The sequence below is a fragment of the Phragmites australis genome, chromosome 17, assembly GCF_958298935.1.
Source record: "Phragmites australis chromosome 17, lpPhrAust1.1, whole genome shotgun sequence".
In the NCBI taxonomy this organism is placed as follows: domain Eukaryota; kingdom Viridiplantae; phylum Streptophyta; class Magnoliopsida; order Poales; family Poaceae; genus Phragmites; species Phragmites australis.
In genome coordinates, this window is record NC_084937.1 from 19,405,243 (window position 1) to 19,419,001 (window position 13,759).

Sequence of the window (13,759 nt, forward strand, 5' to 3'; positions counted from 1 at the left end):
AAAGAAATATCAGCTTGCTCGATGGGACAACCTATGCCAATCAAAAGATCAGGGTGGATTATGCATTACTAATCTATCGGTTAAGAATATTTACCTCCTCAGCTAATAGCTTTTTAGATTGCTTAACGAGGATATGGTTTGGCAACAACTACTCAAAAATAAATACCTAGGCGGCAAATCTCTCACTTAGGTAGAAGAAAAATCAGAAGATTCTCACTTTTAGTCTGGACTCATGAAAGTGAAACATGAATTCCTCATATGGGGATCTTTCCAAATTAAGGATGAATGCAAAAACTAGATTCTAGAATGATATTTGGTTAGGTAATACCCTGTTGAGTGAATAGTGTCCCTCACAGTATAACGTGGTTAGAAGGAAACAATCTACAGTGGCAGAAGCTATGAGTTCCATACCGCTAAACTTCCGTAGACCAATTATTGGAGATAAACAAAGGAGATACTCATTACGAATTGAAGCTGCACTGTTCCATGCAACACACCACACTCGATCTGCCATCTCGAGCCGCTCGCGAACAAGTTACGAGCAAGCCAGCTACGGAGTACGGATCACTAAGACGACGACGGGAGGACGCAAAGGCGCTAGCGCCGGAGCAGCGGCGACCATGGCGCTGCTGGTGCTCGTCACGGTGTCGTTGTACGCGGACGTGGCAGCGGCGCGCCGTCTCGGGGCTGCTGATGCTCCCGTCGGCGAGACGCTGTCAGGACCTCAGATTAAGAGGACTTTTACAGTACACCTAAATGAGTGCATACCGTCCATTTTCTTCATCTGGTGGATTAGATTGGCCCAATGATACTCTATCGCCCATCAATATCATGGGTATCATTAAAGAGTATCATGGGTATCATAAGGGTAGGATTGGAAAAAAAAACTATGATAAACTTGTAAATTATATGTTTAATTAGGAAAGATCAAAATGTTAGTTTATTCTTCGGATAAGCTTTCACTTATTCTGTTCATTTCATTTATTAGGGTTTCCACCCTCCGTCGGTCGATCGATGATGGGTGGCGAAAGTCCGAAGTCCGGTCAGTCAATGACGTAATTACCCCTAAGGGTATCAAGATAATTACAATAATACCTACTAAAATGGACGGTTGGATCACAACAATGATACTCTCCATCATCTAGTCTCAGATTAAGAGGACTTTTACAGTACACCTAAATAAGTGAAATTTTTTAATATGAGATGTCATTGACAACTGCTGCAACTTTATTATAATTATTTGAGAATTTAAATGACCTCAAATTAAAAAAAATCAACTACAAAGATGTTGATCTCATCGAGAGCTATAATTTTCATATAAAGTTTTTCCGATCCAATTTCGTGTGAAAAAATTATGAATTTTTTAAGATAAGCTGTGACAGAACAATTATCAGTGTCGGTTCGTGTCTAGAACCGGTATTGATACTGATTATTAGTGTCAGTTCATGACTAGAACCGGTACTGATATATCAGTACAATTCGTATCTAGAACTGTCACTGATACAGTTATTATCAGTATCGGTTTATGGCTGAAACTGAGGATTACTTTGACATTCTGTCTGACCGGAGTATATATTCCTTCATTCTTAAATATTGATGGTGACCCCTAAGCCTTTGGAGCCGAGGCATATGTTCTGATGGAGAGAAGAAAACATAATTAAATAGCTCTTGGGGAAGCTTCAGAACAAACAATTTCCACAAAATCATGATATATTGATTTCCTTCAAGGTACATGCGTAAACTCTATGTGTGAAAATATATATATATATATATATATATATATATATATATATATATATGGGTAAGAAATTGCCAAGTTGAATATTCTGCGTACTGAAGACCTTGAGATTTGAGATGCAGCTCGTATATGTGGAATTACGAACAACGACCCATGTGGTCTGAATGACAGGTACAGATTTCAAGTACGGAAACGTTGAACAATTCAAATATTACTACAAGGAAATTTGTCTACCTACCTCATTCATCCTTTTGAACGTTGAGTCCAGGGAGAATATGTGAATTATACTTCGTGATTAAAGATTTGGAGTCCTGACATGAATACTAGCAAGACTACAACACGGATCCACCCAAACAGTATATGTATGCGGTGGCTTATGCCACTCCCAATGCTTTTTATTTCTTAGACATTAAATGATTATGTCACTAGGATTTTTTATGAGGTGACAACGAATTAAAAAAGAGGGATGAAACTAGTTTCTTTTGGGAGAAACAAGCTAGGCACAATAGCCAACACAAGAAACAAGCTAAAAAAAATACATTCTGGTGCTCAATACTCATCTTCATGTGTTACTTGAAACAAGCAAATAAATGAGTATCAATAGAAAATTGATGTGGACATATATTTTAAGATATGAAAGAAACTTTGTATTGGAGAGATAATTCCTATACTAATGTCTATGTGAGGTGGAAAGAGATAGACATTGCTCTAAGACATTTGTATTGGGAGTGACCTGGTCCCACCATTCTCCATTCTTTCGGAATCATCTTTTTGGATATGTAGTGTGCATGTGTGCCGTGTACAATTTGCCTTTTGTTTTGTGCAGTGTGTAGCGGGGGTCACAAAAAGTTGTGCAATGAGGATTGCGAAAAAAGTAGTGTGGAGTAGGGCACATACACATCACAAAGCAGAAATTGACGGCTGGGATAGCTCACGACATCCGTAAGCTATTCTGGCAACACACTTTTACTGAGACTACGAAGCTTCCTATGTTAACGACCAAAATAAACGACGGCAAAGCTTCTATTGATACTTGTGAAGCATTTGGATTTTGGTGACTGTCTTTTCTAAACTTGCAGTGCATTATTAGGTGATTTGTACGCAGTTTCATCTGAAAGGACTTCACACGTTCTCTTCAAGGAAGAGTCTGAGGATAGGTCTATAATGGGTGTTGGGGGACCTAGCTAAGTGACACTTCATTACATGTCCAAATATTTCTTACAAAATTTTTTTGGAGGAAAGCGTCAAACTATCTTTGAGTGAGTAATGATCTGTTGAGCTAGTTCATTACATGATCCTTACAAATCGGGACATAGAGGAAGTACACTGTCATTAAAAAAACAAAGTTGTGCCAAATAGTAGGAATTTGCATAAGTTTATGAGTATGAATTGAAGCTGAGAAGCAGAAGCTACCCTCCAACTTCTTCTGAATGCAAAATTTGTATATGCCTTTGTGTACACATGGCTTATTAGGACTATTCATTTACATCAAAATTCATGCTGGAGAGATATGTCAAATTAATCATGAGATAGGTAAGGAGAATCAAGTGATGCATAAATATCAGATGAGAGGGATGAATAGTTAAAATAAACCATGCATGTGTATACATGGGCACATAGAATTACATTTCCCACTTCTTCCACGAGTATACAAAGAATTCCATTGAAGCACAAATTGTGCCAAACAGAGAGCCATTGTATACAGTCATCTTATGTTTTTCATTGCAACAGACTTCGATCAATCCAAAGCACTATTTTTAGCATAACATCGTTGAACCACTGGAGTAAGTATCAAATTGTTTGTATTATAGTTGCAAGTACACCTATGTAGTGCAGAGAACACCATCGAATCTATTCACAAACCAAGGCCAGTGAGATTGAACCAAATCAATACTAGTTATTGCTGAACCTGAACCTCCCTCCTCAGAACGCCATCTTTCCAGTTGGCCTAGCGCACTACCGGATGATTCAATTTGGGCAAAATCAGGAAGAGCAAGAGCGTGGAAACACAGAGCAGCTGAAGAAGCAAAAGGTTGCTCGCAACTCAAATGTTGCAAGATCGGCGGCGGCTGCGGTGTAGCCCCGTCGGGCACAATGAGTATCATAAGTGTGAACTGACGGGGCTGCGGGCAGCCCAAGGCAGTTCAAGAGCTTCACCAGGTGGTGGAGCTATTTAAGCCCGCGTTAGTCTTCTTGATGGAGACTAGGATGGATAAAGATCACGCTCTGATCCTCAAACACCGGCTGGGCTTCCCTAATGGTCTAGTGATGGGTGCAGTAGGACAGAGTGTTGGGTTTCCTGACGCCCAGGACCACTCATCACGACCAGTTCACGCTCCTCGAGTACGCGTCTGACCAGGAGCACGACCAGCTCCCACCCGCGACCACGCGATCGACCAGTCACATGACCCTGCGAGCAACCAGCACGTGCACGACCAACCTGTCCGACCAAGTGAGCGCCATGACCACATGAACAACCTGGCAAGAAGCAAGATGGACGATCCATCAATTGAAAGTCGACAAGAGAACACAAGAACACACAAAAATTCAAGGCTGCAATAGCTTAGCCTTTTCTTTTCTTTTATATCTTCCGAAGTCTAGATTCGAGATCCAAGCTCGCTAAGTACTTAACCGAGTACTTCAAGCTTTCCTCGACCTGATATAGATCCGAGCTCTCCGAGTACCTAACCAAGTACTTTGAGCTTTCCACAATTCGACGCCTTGAGGAAATCCTTGTCATGGGCCTCTGGGACTCGATTGAAGTCTAGAGTCCTGGTCGTAACTTGTAAGGTTCGATCGTGCGGTATGCACAGGAGTAGTTAGAGTTCGAGTCGGAGTCGGATCGTGGGATGGCACGATTCGTGTTACGATTTGGAGTTAGCAGGTTGCTATAAATATGAGTTAAAATCTCTAATTTTTTTGTAAATAAGACACAGAGTCGTGCAAGTCACAAGTTGAATATAGTCGAAAATTCCTCCAGAGAGCCTCATGTGTTTTTGTTCCTGTTGATTTTAGTTCTTGTCGAGTTTCTATTGTTTGACGTTCTATTCGCTTCTCGTTGAGATACGCGAGTTCTTTCTCATCGAGTAGTACATGACTCAGAAGTTGCTGGGTGTTGCTGGTCAATTGGCGTGATTGAGAGTAGCACTTACACGGCGGATAGCTAGACGAGTCGTGGTTGAGCACGTACGACTGGTCACTCATTCTGGTCACTCGGGTGGTCAAAGAACCTGGTCGCTTGCGTTGTCGCGAATCCGGAGTGGTTGCACTCGTGATCTAGTGGTCGGACCTAACATCTAGTATCAAAGCTGGTAGTGCGCAGCACAAACTTGTGAAGATGTCGATCATTCCTCAGGGCGAGGTGGCGCGGGAGAGCGGCGGTGGGCCATTCCTGTACCAGCAGTTGACGGCGGCAAACCACACGAGCTGGGTGATTCACCTGCAGTCGATGAAGGAAGATCAAGGCATCTGGGAGGCAGTCGAGCCAGCGGTTGGTGTGGCTGTCGATGAGAAGAAGGACAAGAAGGTGAGGTCGCATCTCTTCCAAGCGCTCCCTGAGGATCTCTTGATGCAGGTGGCAAGAAAAAACATCGAAGGAGGTTTGGGATTGTCTCAAGACAAGGTTCGTCGACGCGGATCGTGTCAAGAACGCGCGGCTTCTAATGTTGAAGAGCGACTTCAATGCCATGGGCATGCAGGAGGGAGAGAGCTTGGACCAGTACGCCGGAAGGCTCAACAGCATGTCTATCAGGTACGCAAACCTAGGGGAGACACTCGACGACGCTGCATTGGTCAAAAAGCTGTTTGACATTGTGCCGGATCGATTCCTAAGTGTGATCATCGGGATCGAGCAGTTCTACGACCTAAGGCATTCAAGGAAGCTGTGGGGTGGCCTAAGGTGTTTGAAGAATGTGCATCCCGCGTTCACTCAGGCCGTGTGGCAGACGCGGCAGAAGAAGGATTGTGGAAACTCCTCATCAAGCAACAAGGGCAAATCCCACCTTGCTGCAGATAGCAGCAACCACAACCAGGGTGGTCATGGACGCGGTAGAGGCATGGCAGAGGTGGTCGCGGCGGGATGTCGCACAATGACGAGGAGAGCGGCTCGGGCGGCGGTTGCCGCAACAAGAGCCACATCAAGTGCTACAACTACTACAAGATATGGCACTACGCGAACGAGTGCAAGGCACCTAAGAAGAAGGAAGAGGAGACACATCTCACTTATGCTGACGACACCGAGCTGGCCCTGCTACTCGTGGTGTTAGAAGAACCAGCACAAGATCAGCAACACTAGCAGGGAGCCGTGCTACTGAATGAGGAGAAATTGAAGCCAGAACTACGCGACACAACGGAGGAAGGATCCAGCTCTGAGGTCTGGTACCTAGACAATAGGGCCAGTAATCACATGACCGGTGACAAAGAGAAGTTCAGAGAGCTGGACGAAGGTGTCACTGGCAAAGTGAAGTTCAGGGATGGCTCCACAGTGCAGATCATGGGCTTAGGGTCTGTCATGTTCAGCTACAAGAATGGTGACCAGTGGCTATTGCAGGAGGTCTACTATATTTCAAGACTATGCAGCAATATCATCAACCTTGGACAACTTACCGAGGTTGGACACAAGGTGATCATGGATGCTGAACATCTACATGTGTATGATAATAGTCCTGCATGGTTGCTGATGAAAGTGAGGCGAACTCCAAATCGCCTCTACAAGATCGAGTTGCATCAAGCGACGCTGGTGTGTCTCTTAACCAGCCTTCAAGACCTGGCGTGGCTTTAGCATGCGAGACTCGGACATGTCAACTTCATTTCTATGAAGCTGCTCATCGACAAGGGGATGGTGGCAAGAGTGCCGCCGATCACACACCCAAATTAGTTATGTCACGGGTATTTGCTGGTAAAGTAGGCGAGGCAGCCATTCCCGACTACAGCAAGTTTCAGGGCGAAGAAGCCATTAGAGCTGCTGCATGCTAACCTTTGCGGGCCGATCACACCTTCGACACTCGTTGGTAACAGTTACTTCATGTTATTTGTTGTTGATTACTCATGGTGGATGTGGGTGTTCGTGATCAAGTCAAAGGAACAAGCTTGCTCCATGTTCAGAAAGTTCAAGTTCCAGGTCGAGAACACGAGCAGATAACGCATCAAGACGTTTAGGACTAATCACGACAGCGAATTCCTCTTTGCTGAGTTCACCCAGTTATGCGAGGAGGTTGGGATCAAACGGCACCTCATCGTGCCATACATGCCACAACAAAACGGTGTGGTGGAGCGGAGGAATAGGACCGTGGTGGCAATGGCGAGGTCCCTCCTTAACAGCATGAATGTGCCTGGAAGGTTTTGGGGGGAGGCAGTGCGACACACGGTGTACATGCTGAAGCGCTTACCGACGAAGGCGCTGGACGAACGCACCCCGTTCGAGGCTTGGAACGGAAGGAAGCCACATTTGGCACACCTTCGTGTGTTCGACTGCACTGCACAAGCGAAGGTGACAACGCCACTTTTGAAGAAGCTCGATGACCGAAGCCAGCCGATGGTGTATCTTGGTGTCGAGGACGGCTGCAAGGCGCATCATCTCTTTGATCCAAGGCGCAGGAAAATTCATGTAAGCCATGATGTTAAATTCAATGAAAGCATGGAATGGAGCTGGTGTACAAGAACAGGTGGCGGAGAGCCGTCTGATATCGATGTTTAGGAGGCGATTAGCACTGAGCCAGCAGTGAACGAATCTGTGCCACTTGCAGGTGGTCTGGCAGGTGTGCCAACGCCAGCAGCACATGATGATCAAGCTCCTTCATCGACTCCACTGGCTAGCGAGGTGATGCCGGAAGGGCCAGCAACCAGGACACGCGCTGCGGCACACACGGCAGCCGCCTCTCCAAAAAACCCCACCAATCTAGTGGTGTTGTTGGCACCTAAATTGCCGGTGGATGATCAGGCCACACCGCTATCGAGCGAGAGCAGCAACACTAATGAGGGCCCTGTGCGCTACAGGCACATTGACGACATCATGAGAGATGCTCCAAAAGTAGATCTCGATGGGGACATCGAAGAAGAGGCCATGCTCATGGAGACAGAGGAGCCATCTTGCTACCTTGAGGCCGCTAGGCAGCAGGTCTGGGAGGACGCCATGGCCAAGGAGATCGAGTCCATAGAGAAGAATGACACATGGACTCTCATGACGTCGCCAGCTGGTCACAAGCCAATTGGGCTTAAATGGGTTTACAAACTGAAAAGGAACTCAGATGGAGATGTGATCAAGCACAAGGCAAGGCTGGTCGCGAAGGGATATGTCCAGCGGCAAGGAATCGATTTCGAAGAAGTGTTTGCAGCGGTGGCTAGCCTAGACACCGTACGTGTCATCCTTGCTGTTGCAGCCAACCGAGGTTGGCAAGTTCATCATCTGGATGTCAAATCGGTATTCTTAAATGGTGAGCTCAAAGAGGAAGTATACGTAATCCAGCCAGAGAGATTTGAAGTGAAGAATAAAGAGAATCTTGTGCTCAAACTCAGCAAGACACTGTATGGACTCCGGCAAGCGCCATGGGCCTGGAATATCTGGCTTGATAGAAGCTTAAAGCAACTTGGATTTGTGAAGTGTGCTCAAGATCACACCGTATACACAAGAGGAACAGATCAGCATGGAGTTATGGTTGGAGTATATGTTGATAATATCATTGTGATAGGAGAAAGTCCAGAGGAGATCATGGGATTCAAGCAGCAGATGATGAGTCAATTCGAGATGACCAATCTTGGATTGCTCAATTACTATCTCGGGACTGAGGTAGCGTAAGAAGATGGGCGAATTACAATCAAGCAAACAGCGTATGCGAAGAAGGTTCTTGGTCAATTCGGTATGCTAGATTGCAATCTCACAAAATTCCCCATGGAACAAAGGGCGTAGCTGCATAAGGATCCAGATGGAAAACTGGTTGATGCAACTGAGTATCATCGTATCATCGGTTGCCTGAGGTATTTACTCCATACAAGACCTGATCTTTCTTTTGCTATCGGGGTGGCAAGCAGATTCATGGAGATGCCCACAGTGATGCATTATAAGGCAGTAAAGCTAATTCTTCGGTATTTGAAGGGCACTGTGCATTATGGTATTGTGTATACCAGAGGAGAAGAAATAGAGGTGATCACCGGCTACACAGATAGTGATCTGGCTAGTGACATGGATGACAAAAAGAGTACTGGAGGAATGACTTTCTATATTAATGATAGCCTGGTGTCATGGAACTCACATAAGCAGAAAACGGTGGCTTTGTCTTTCTGTGAGGCTGAGTTCATGGCGGCAACGGTGGCAGCATGCCAAGCATTGTGGCTTAGAAGTCTGTTGGGGGGGGGGGGGGTTGCTGATAGGAGAAGAGCCCAAAGCAGTTAAATTATTTGTTGATAACAAATCAGCGATTACTGATGAAGAATCCAGTGTTTCATGGCCACGGTAAACACATAGACACCAAGTTTGATTTCATCCGTGAGTGCGTTGAAGAAGGCCAGATTGAGGTAGATTTCATCTGCACGGAGGAGCAGCGAGTTGACGCTCTAACGAAGGCATTGTTGGGGGTGAAGCTGACGGTCATGCGACATCTTTTGGGAGTTCGTGATCTTGACCCACGATAAGATTAGGGGGGAGTATGTTGGATTTAATCCTTGTCATGGGTCTTGGGGACTCAATTGAAGTCTAGAGTCCTGGTTGTAACTTGCAAGGTTCGATCATGCGGTCTGTACGGGAGTAGTTAGAGTTCAAGTCGGAGTTGGATCGTGGGATGGCACGATTCGTGTTAGGATTCGGAGTTAGTAGGTCGCTATAAATATGAGTTGTAATCTCTAATTTTTTTGTAAGTAAGACACAGAGTCGTGCAAGTAACAAGTTGAATAGAGTCAAAAATTCCTCCAGAGAGCCTCATGTGTTTTTGTTCCTATTGATTTCAGTTCTCATCGAGTTTCTACTGTTTGATGTTCTATTCGCTTCTCGTCGAGATATGCGAGTTCATTCTCGCTGAGTAGTACGTGACTCAGAAGTTGCTGGGTGTTGCTAGTCGATCGGCGTGATCGAGAGCAGCACGTACATGGCGGATAGCCAGACTAGTCGTGATCGAGCATGTACGACTTGTCGCTCATTCTGGTCGCTCGGGTGGTCGAGAAACCTACTCGCTTGTGTTGTCGCGAATCCAGAGTGAATCTAGGGTGATCACGCTCGTGATCCAGTGATTTGAACTAACAACAGCGGAATGTGGTTTCACTGACCTTGGATTCAGTGGCCTCCCCTATACATGGGATAATAGGCAGGACGGAGACCGCAATGTCAAAGTGCGCTTGGATCGGGCACTAGGTGATGATAGATTCATGGATGTATTGGGCGCCACTACGGTACAACACGTTCAGCTGGCAAAGTCGGACCACTGTGCTCTGGTGATTGAGTTACAGGGAAACTCGGCGAATGAGGGTGCTGACTTGATGGAGCGGCGCCCGCTGAAGCCGTTCCGCTATGAATTTATGTGGCAGCGGCATGAGGGCTATGAAGATTTTGTTAATCAGGCTTGGGACCCAGGTATGGGTTATTGTGACCTACAAAGTATATCCGCCTCACTGACCTCTCTACAATGCTCTCTACGGTCATGGGACAGGGATGTTTTCGGCTCTGTCCGCAAGCAGTGCAGTCACCTGCGGTGTGAGCTGGAGATGGAAAGGAGTCAGACTCTGTATTGTGGTCCTACCAGGAGGGAAAAGGACCTCATGCGACAACTCTCAAAAGTTTTGGCTAGGGAGGAAACAATGGAAAAGCAACGATCACGTACCTCCTGACTCAAGGACGGTGATAGGAACACAGATTTTTTCAGGCCAAAGCCCGCGCCCGGGCGCGTACAAACCATATCCAGGCCCTGCGGCGTGATGATGGTACGGTGGTGACAGGCCAAAAAAGAATTAGAGCGACTGGCAAGCGCTTTTTATCAGACGCTGTTCTCGGCCCAAGAGGATTTACAGCCAGGGCTGGTATGTCGATATGTTCCATGTAAGGTGATGGTCCCAATGAATGACATGCGGGATCGGCCCTTTACACCGAGGGAGATTGAAGAGGCACTTTTCAAGATGAAGCCAGGAAAAGCGCCAGGCGTAGATGGGTTCACTGCGGGGGTTTTTCAGCGACACTGGAGCTTGGTGAAGCATGGGGTCACAGAGGCAGTGTTGGGGTTCCTGATTGGGGGTGAAATGACGGAGGAGGTGAATAGGACCTTGCTCATTCTAATCCCCAAGAGTTGATGCAGTACAGGCCAATATCACTTTGTAATATCCTGTACAAAATCTGTTCCAAGGCGATGGCTAATAGGTTGAGGCTAATCCTGGATGATATCATCTCAGAAGAGCAGAGTGCATTCGTTCCTGGAAGACTGATAACGGACAATGTCATTATTGCATACAAGTGCATTCATTATCTACGAAAGAAGAAAGGCAAGGCTGGGGCTTGCGCAGTGAAAGTTGATATGGCAAAAGCATACGACCGGGTGGAGTGGGAATACTTGGAGGCGGTGATGCATTCTTTTGGGTTCTCACAACGTTGGCATGATTTGGTCATGAAGTGTGTTACCTTGGTATCGTTCTCAGTTTGGGTCAATGGGGTTTTCTCACCGGCCTTTAAACCGTCACGTGGAATTCGACAAGGGGACCCGATTTCACCGTATCTATTCTTACTGTGTGCGAAAGGTTTGACAATCATGCTAAAGTTCAACAGGGCCACATTTATTTCACAGGGAGTAAGGGTGAGTCTTCAACTCTTCATGCTCCTTGGATCTCACACCTTCTCTTCGCTGATGATTGTCTGATCTTTACCCAAGCATCGAAGGGGAACACAGACAGAATTGCATCCATTTTGGATGAGTATAGCAAAGGCTCGGGTCAGCTTGTCAACAAGAAAAAGCCAGCTATCTTCTTTAGTTCTAACAGTGAGGCTGCCACAAAACAAGTTGTACACGATAGCTTGAAAATCTCAGTTGAGGCTTTGGGTGAGAAATATCTCAGGCTGCCAACTACGGTAGGGAAGGTGGCAGATGGTGCCTTTCGTTATGTGGCGGATCGAGTGTCACGCCCGGTTTTTCAAAAGAACAACCAGGTGTATTCCACATGTATGCCAAGATCAGTTTCATCATACATGCGGTGACATATCAGTGATATACAGTTCTATATCGAACAAAAACAACTTTATTGAAACAATTACCAGAGTTTTGAATAGCAACGGAAGAACTCGAGAAAACTCCAATGAAAGCTTTAGGGCACACCACAGGCAATCGACTGGGGGAACCGCGACCTAGGACGCTCCATCTTTATTGTAGTCTTCAGCTTCATTGATCTCTGTGTAATCTTCTCCAACTAAGCAGCATTTATTTTTGGACATAGCAAGTGTGAGTACATTCCGTACTCCGCAAGTGTAGGAAAACATGACATGAGGGCTTAAGTCAAGAAAAAAGTTAGACACTGGTTTACTGCACTAAACATCATTAACCTACAACTCCCAGAATCAGGCATCCTATTTACTAGGTATGAAAACACAACTTAAACAAGAAGAATAGCTCATCGGATTCCATCCAACTACCAGGCTCACCAGATATTCCATATCCGGCTACCATAACTCACCAGATAATTCCATTACCTAGTTACCCGACCATCCATACCAGAGCCTTGATCCCAACTAATCAAGAAGAAGTCCAAGCCGCTCTTGACCGTGAGTACGGCTGATCGATCAGTTTTACACACTGCAGAGTTTGCACACTTTACCCACGAGTCGTGATTCCCGTTTTACTTCACACTTCCGGGGTGTAGAGCCGGGGTCTCACTACAAGGCCTTTACAAAGCGCCTCCAAATCCATATGCACCCACTAAGGTTTCACCACTAACAGGGATTCTATCCACTGCAGAGGCCCCCTCTTGTGCCACTTAACCGTCCATTGGTGCGTACAGAATATGAAGGGCACTAATTACTTGGCCAGGCCGTACCCATATAGGCCTCATGGTTGTGCTGTTATGCCGGGTTACAGGCTTCAAGAACCGGTCCTTAGGACCCCACACAGGAACAGACACATTCCCAACATGCGGCACAACAAATGCGCCTTCATGCACCATCCACATAACAATCATCCTGTTAGGATCCCTATTTCATGTTGCTACGAAAGATTACCATACTCGATTCATGTTGCATAATCGTTAATAAAGTTTAACTTCTAACCCAACCAGGATGGCGACTAGCATATCTACCATTTTCTTCCCATGACTCATCAATGGCGACAAGTATATTCAGACAAAAGCTAGTAAACCCTATTCATAGGTTTCCAATTTAGATAAGCATGCAATGAAGGATAAACAACTAACATAAATTCCTAAAAATAGGTGCAAGATGTTCAAGGACACTTGCCTCCTTTCGAAGTGCTGCTCAGTGTTGTCGAAATCTTGATCCTGAAGTCACTCGAACTGTTCCAGAACGTCATCGACTAATCGCAGGAACTTCCGAAAAATAACACAAAAGAAACACTAAGAACAGTGCACCAAACAGAAGCAATGTGCTATAAAAAGCCTACTAATGGAAAGTACTCTCTGCTACGATCGCAGGAGCGCGAGAATCGCCTAAAACGGAGCTCGTATGAAAAAGTTATGAGGGTTTTAAGCTACAAGGACTTTTTCTGAAAAAGAACAAGGGCTAATTTGTAAAATAGAAAATTCTAGGGCTGATTTGTAAAAGTCCAGAGACCTATTTGCCATTAACTAAAAATTTAGGGGGTTAAAAGTAAAATAACAGGGCTATCAGGGGTTATTTTGTGAAATCATAAAAGTCTATGGACCTAATTGCAAAAGTACATATTTAAAAGAATTAACAGATTTATTTTTTATTAGAAAACCCTATTTATGACGTCAGCATGACATCATCACGCTGACGTGGACGCTGACCAGCTCGGCTCGGCTGACACGTGAGCGACACGTGGCGCTGACGTGGCTCTCATAAGCTGACTGGGTTAAAGAGGACACGTG

At 45.5% G+C, this 13,759-nt stretch overlaps 1 protein-coding gene across 1 annotated transcript; it reads left to right on the top strand.

The window, feature by feature from the left end:
* Positions 1-5,075: 5,075 nt before the first annotated feature.
* Positions 5,076-10,549, top strand: LOC133896948 (uncharacterized). Its single transcript, XM_062337569.1, has 7 exons — positions 5,076-5,269; positions 5,313-5,802; positions 6,036-6,476; positions 6,645-6,857; positions 6,939-7,226; positions 7,677-7,958; positions 10,172-10,549. Exons 1-7 carry the CDS (start codon positions 5,076-5,078, stop codon positions 10,547-10,549), a joined length of 2,286 nt encoding a protein of 761 aa, XP_062193553.1.
* The last annotated feature ends 3,210 nt before the right edge of the window (positions 10,550-13,759 follow it).

Coding starts and splice junctions, on each gene's coding strand:
- LOC133896948 (XM_062337569.1), top strand. CDS start 5,076: ATGTCGATCATTCCTCAGGGCGAGGTGGCGCGGGAGAGCGGCGGTGGG. Junction 5,270..5,312: donor AAGAAGGACAAGAAGGTGAG/GTCGCATCTCTT, acceptor CTCTTGATGCAG/GTGGCAAGAAAAAACATCGA. Junction 7,959..10,171: donor AGCCAATTGGGCTTAAATGG/GTTTACAAACTG, acceptor ATTGAGTTACAG/GGAAACTCGGCGAATGAGGG.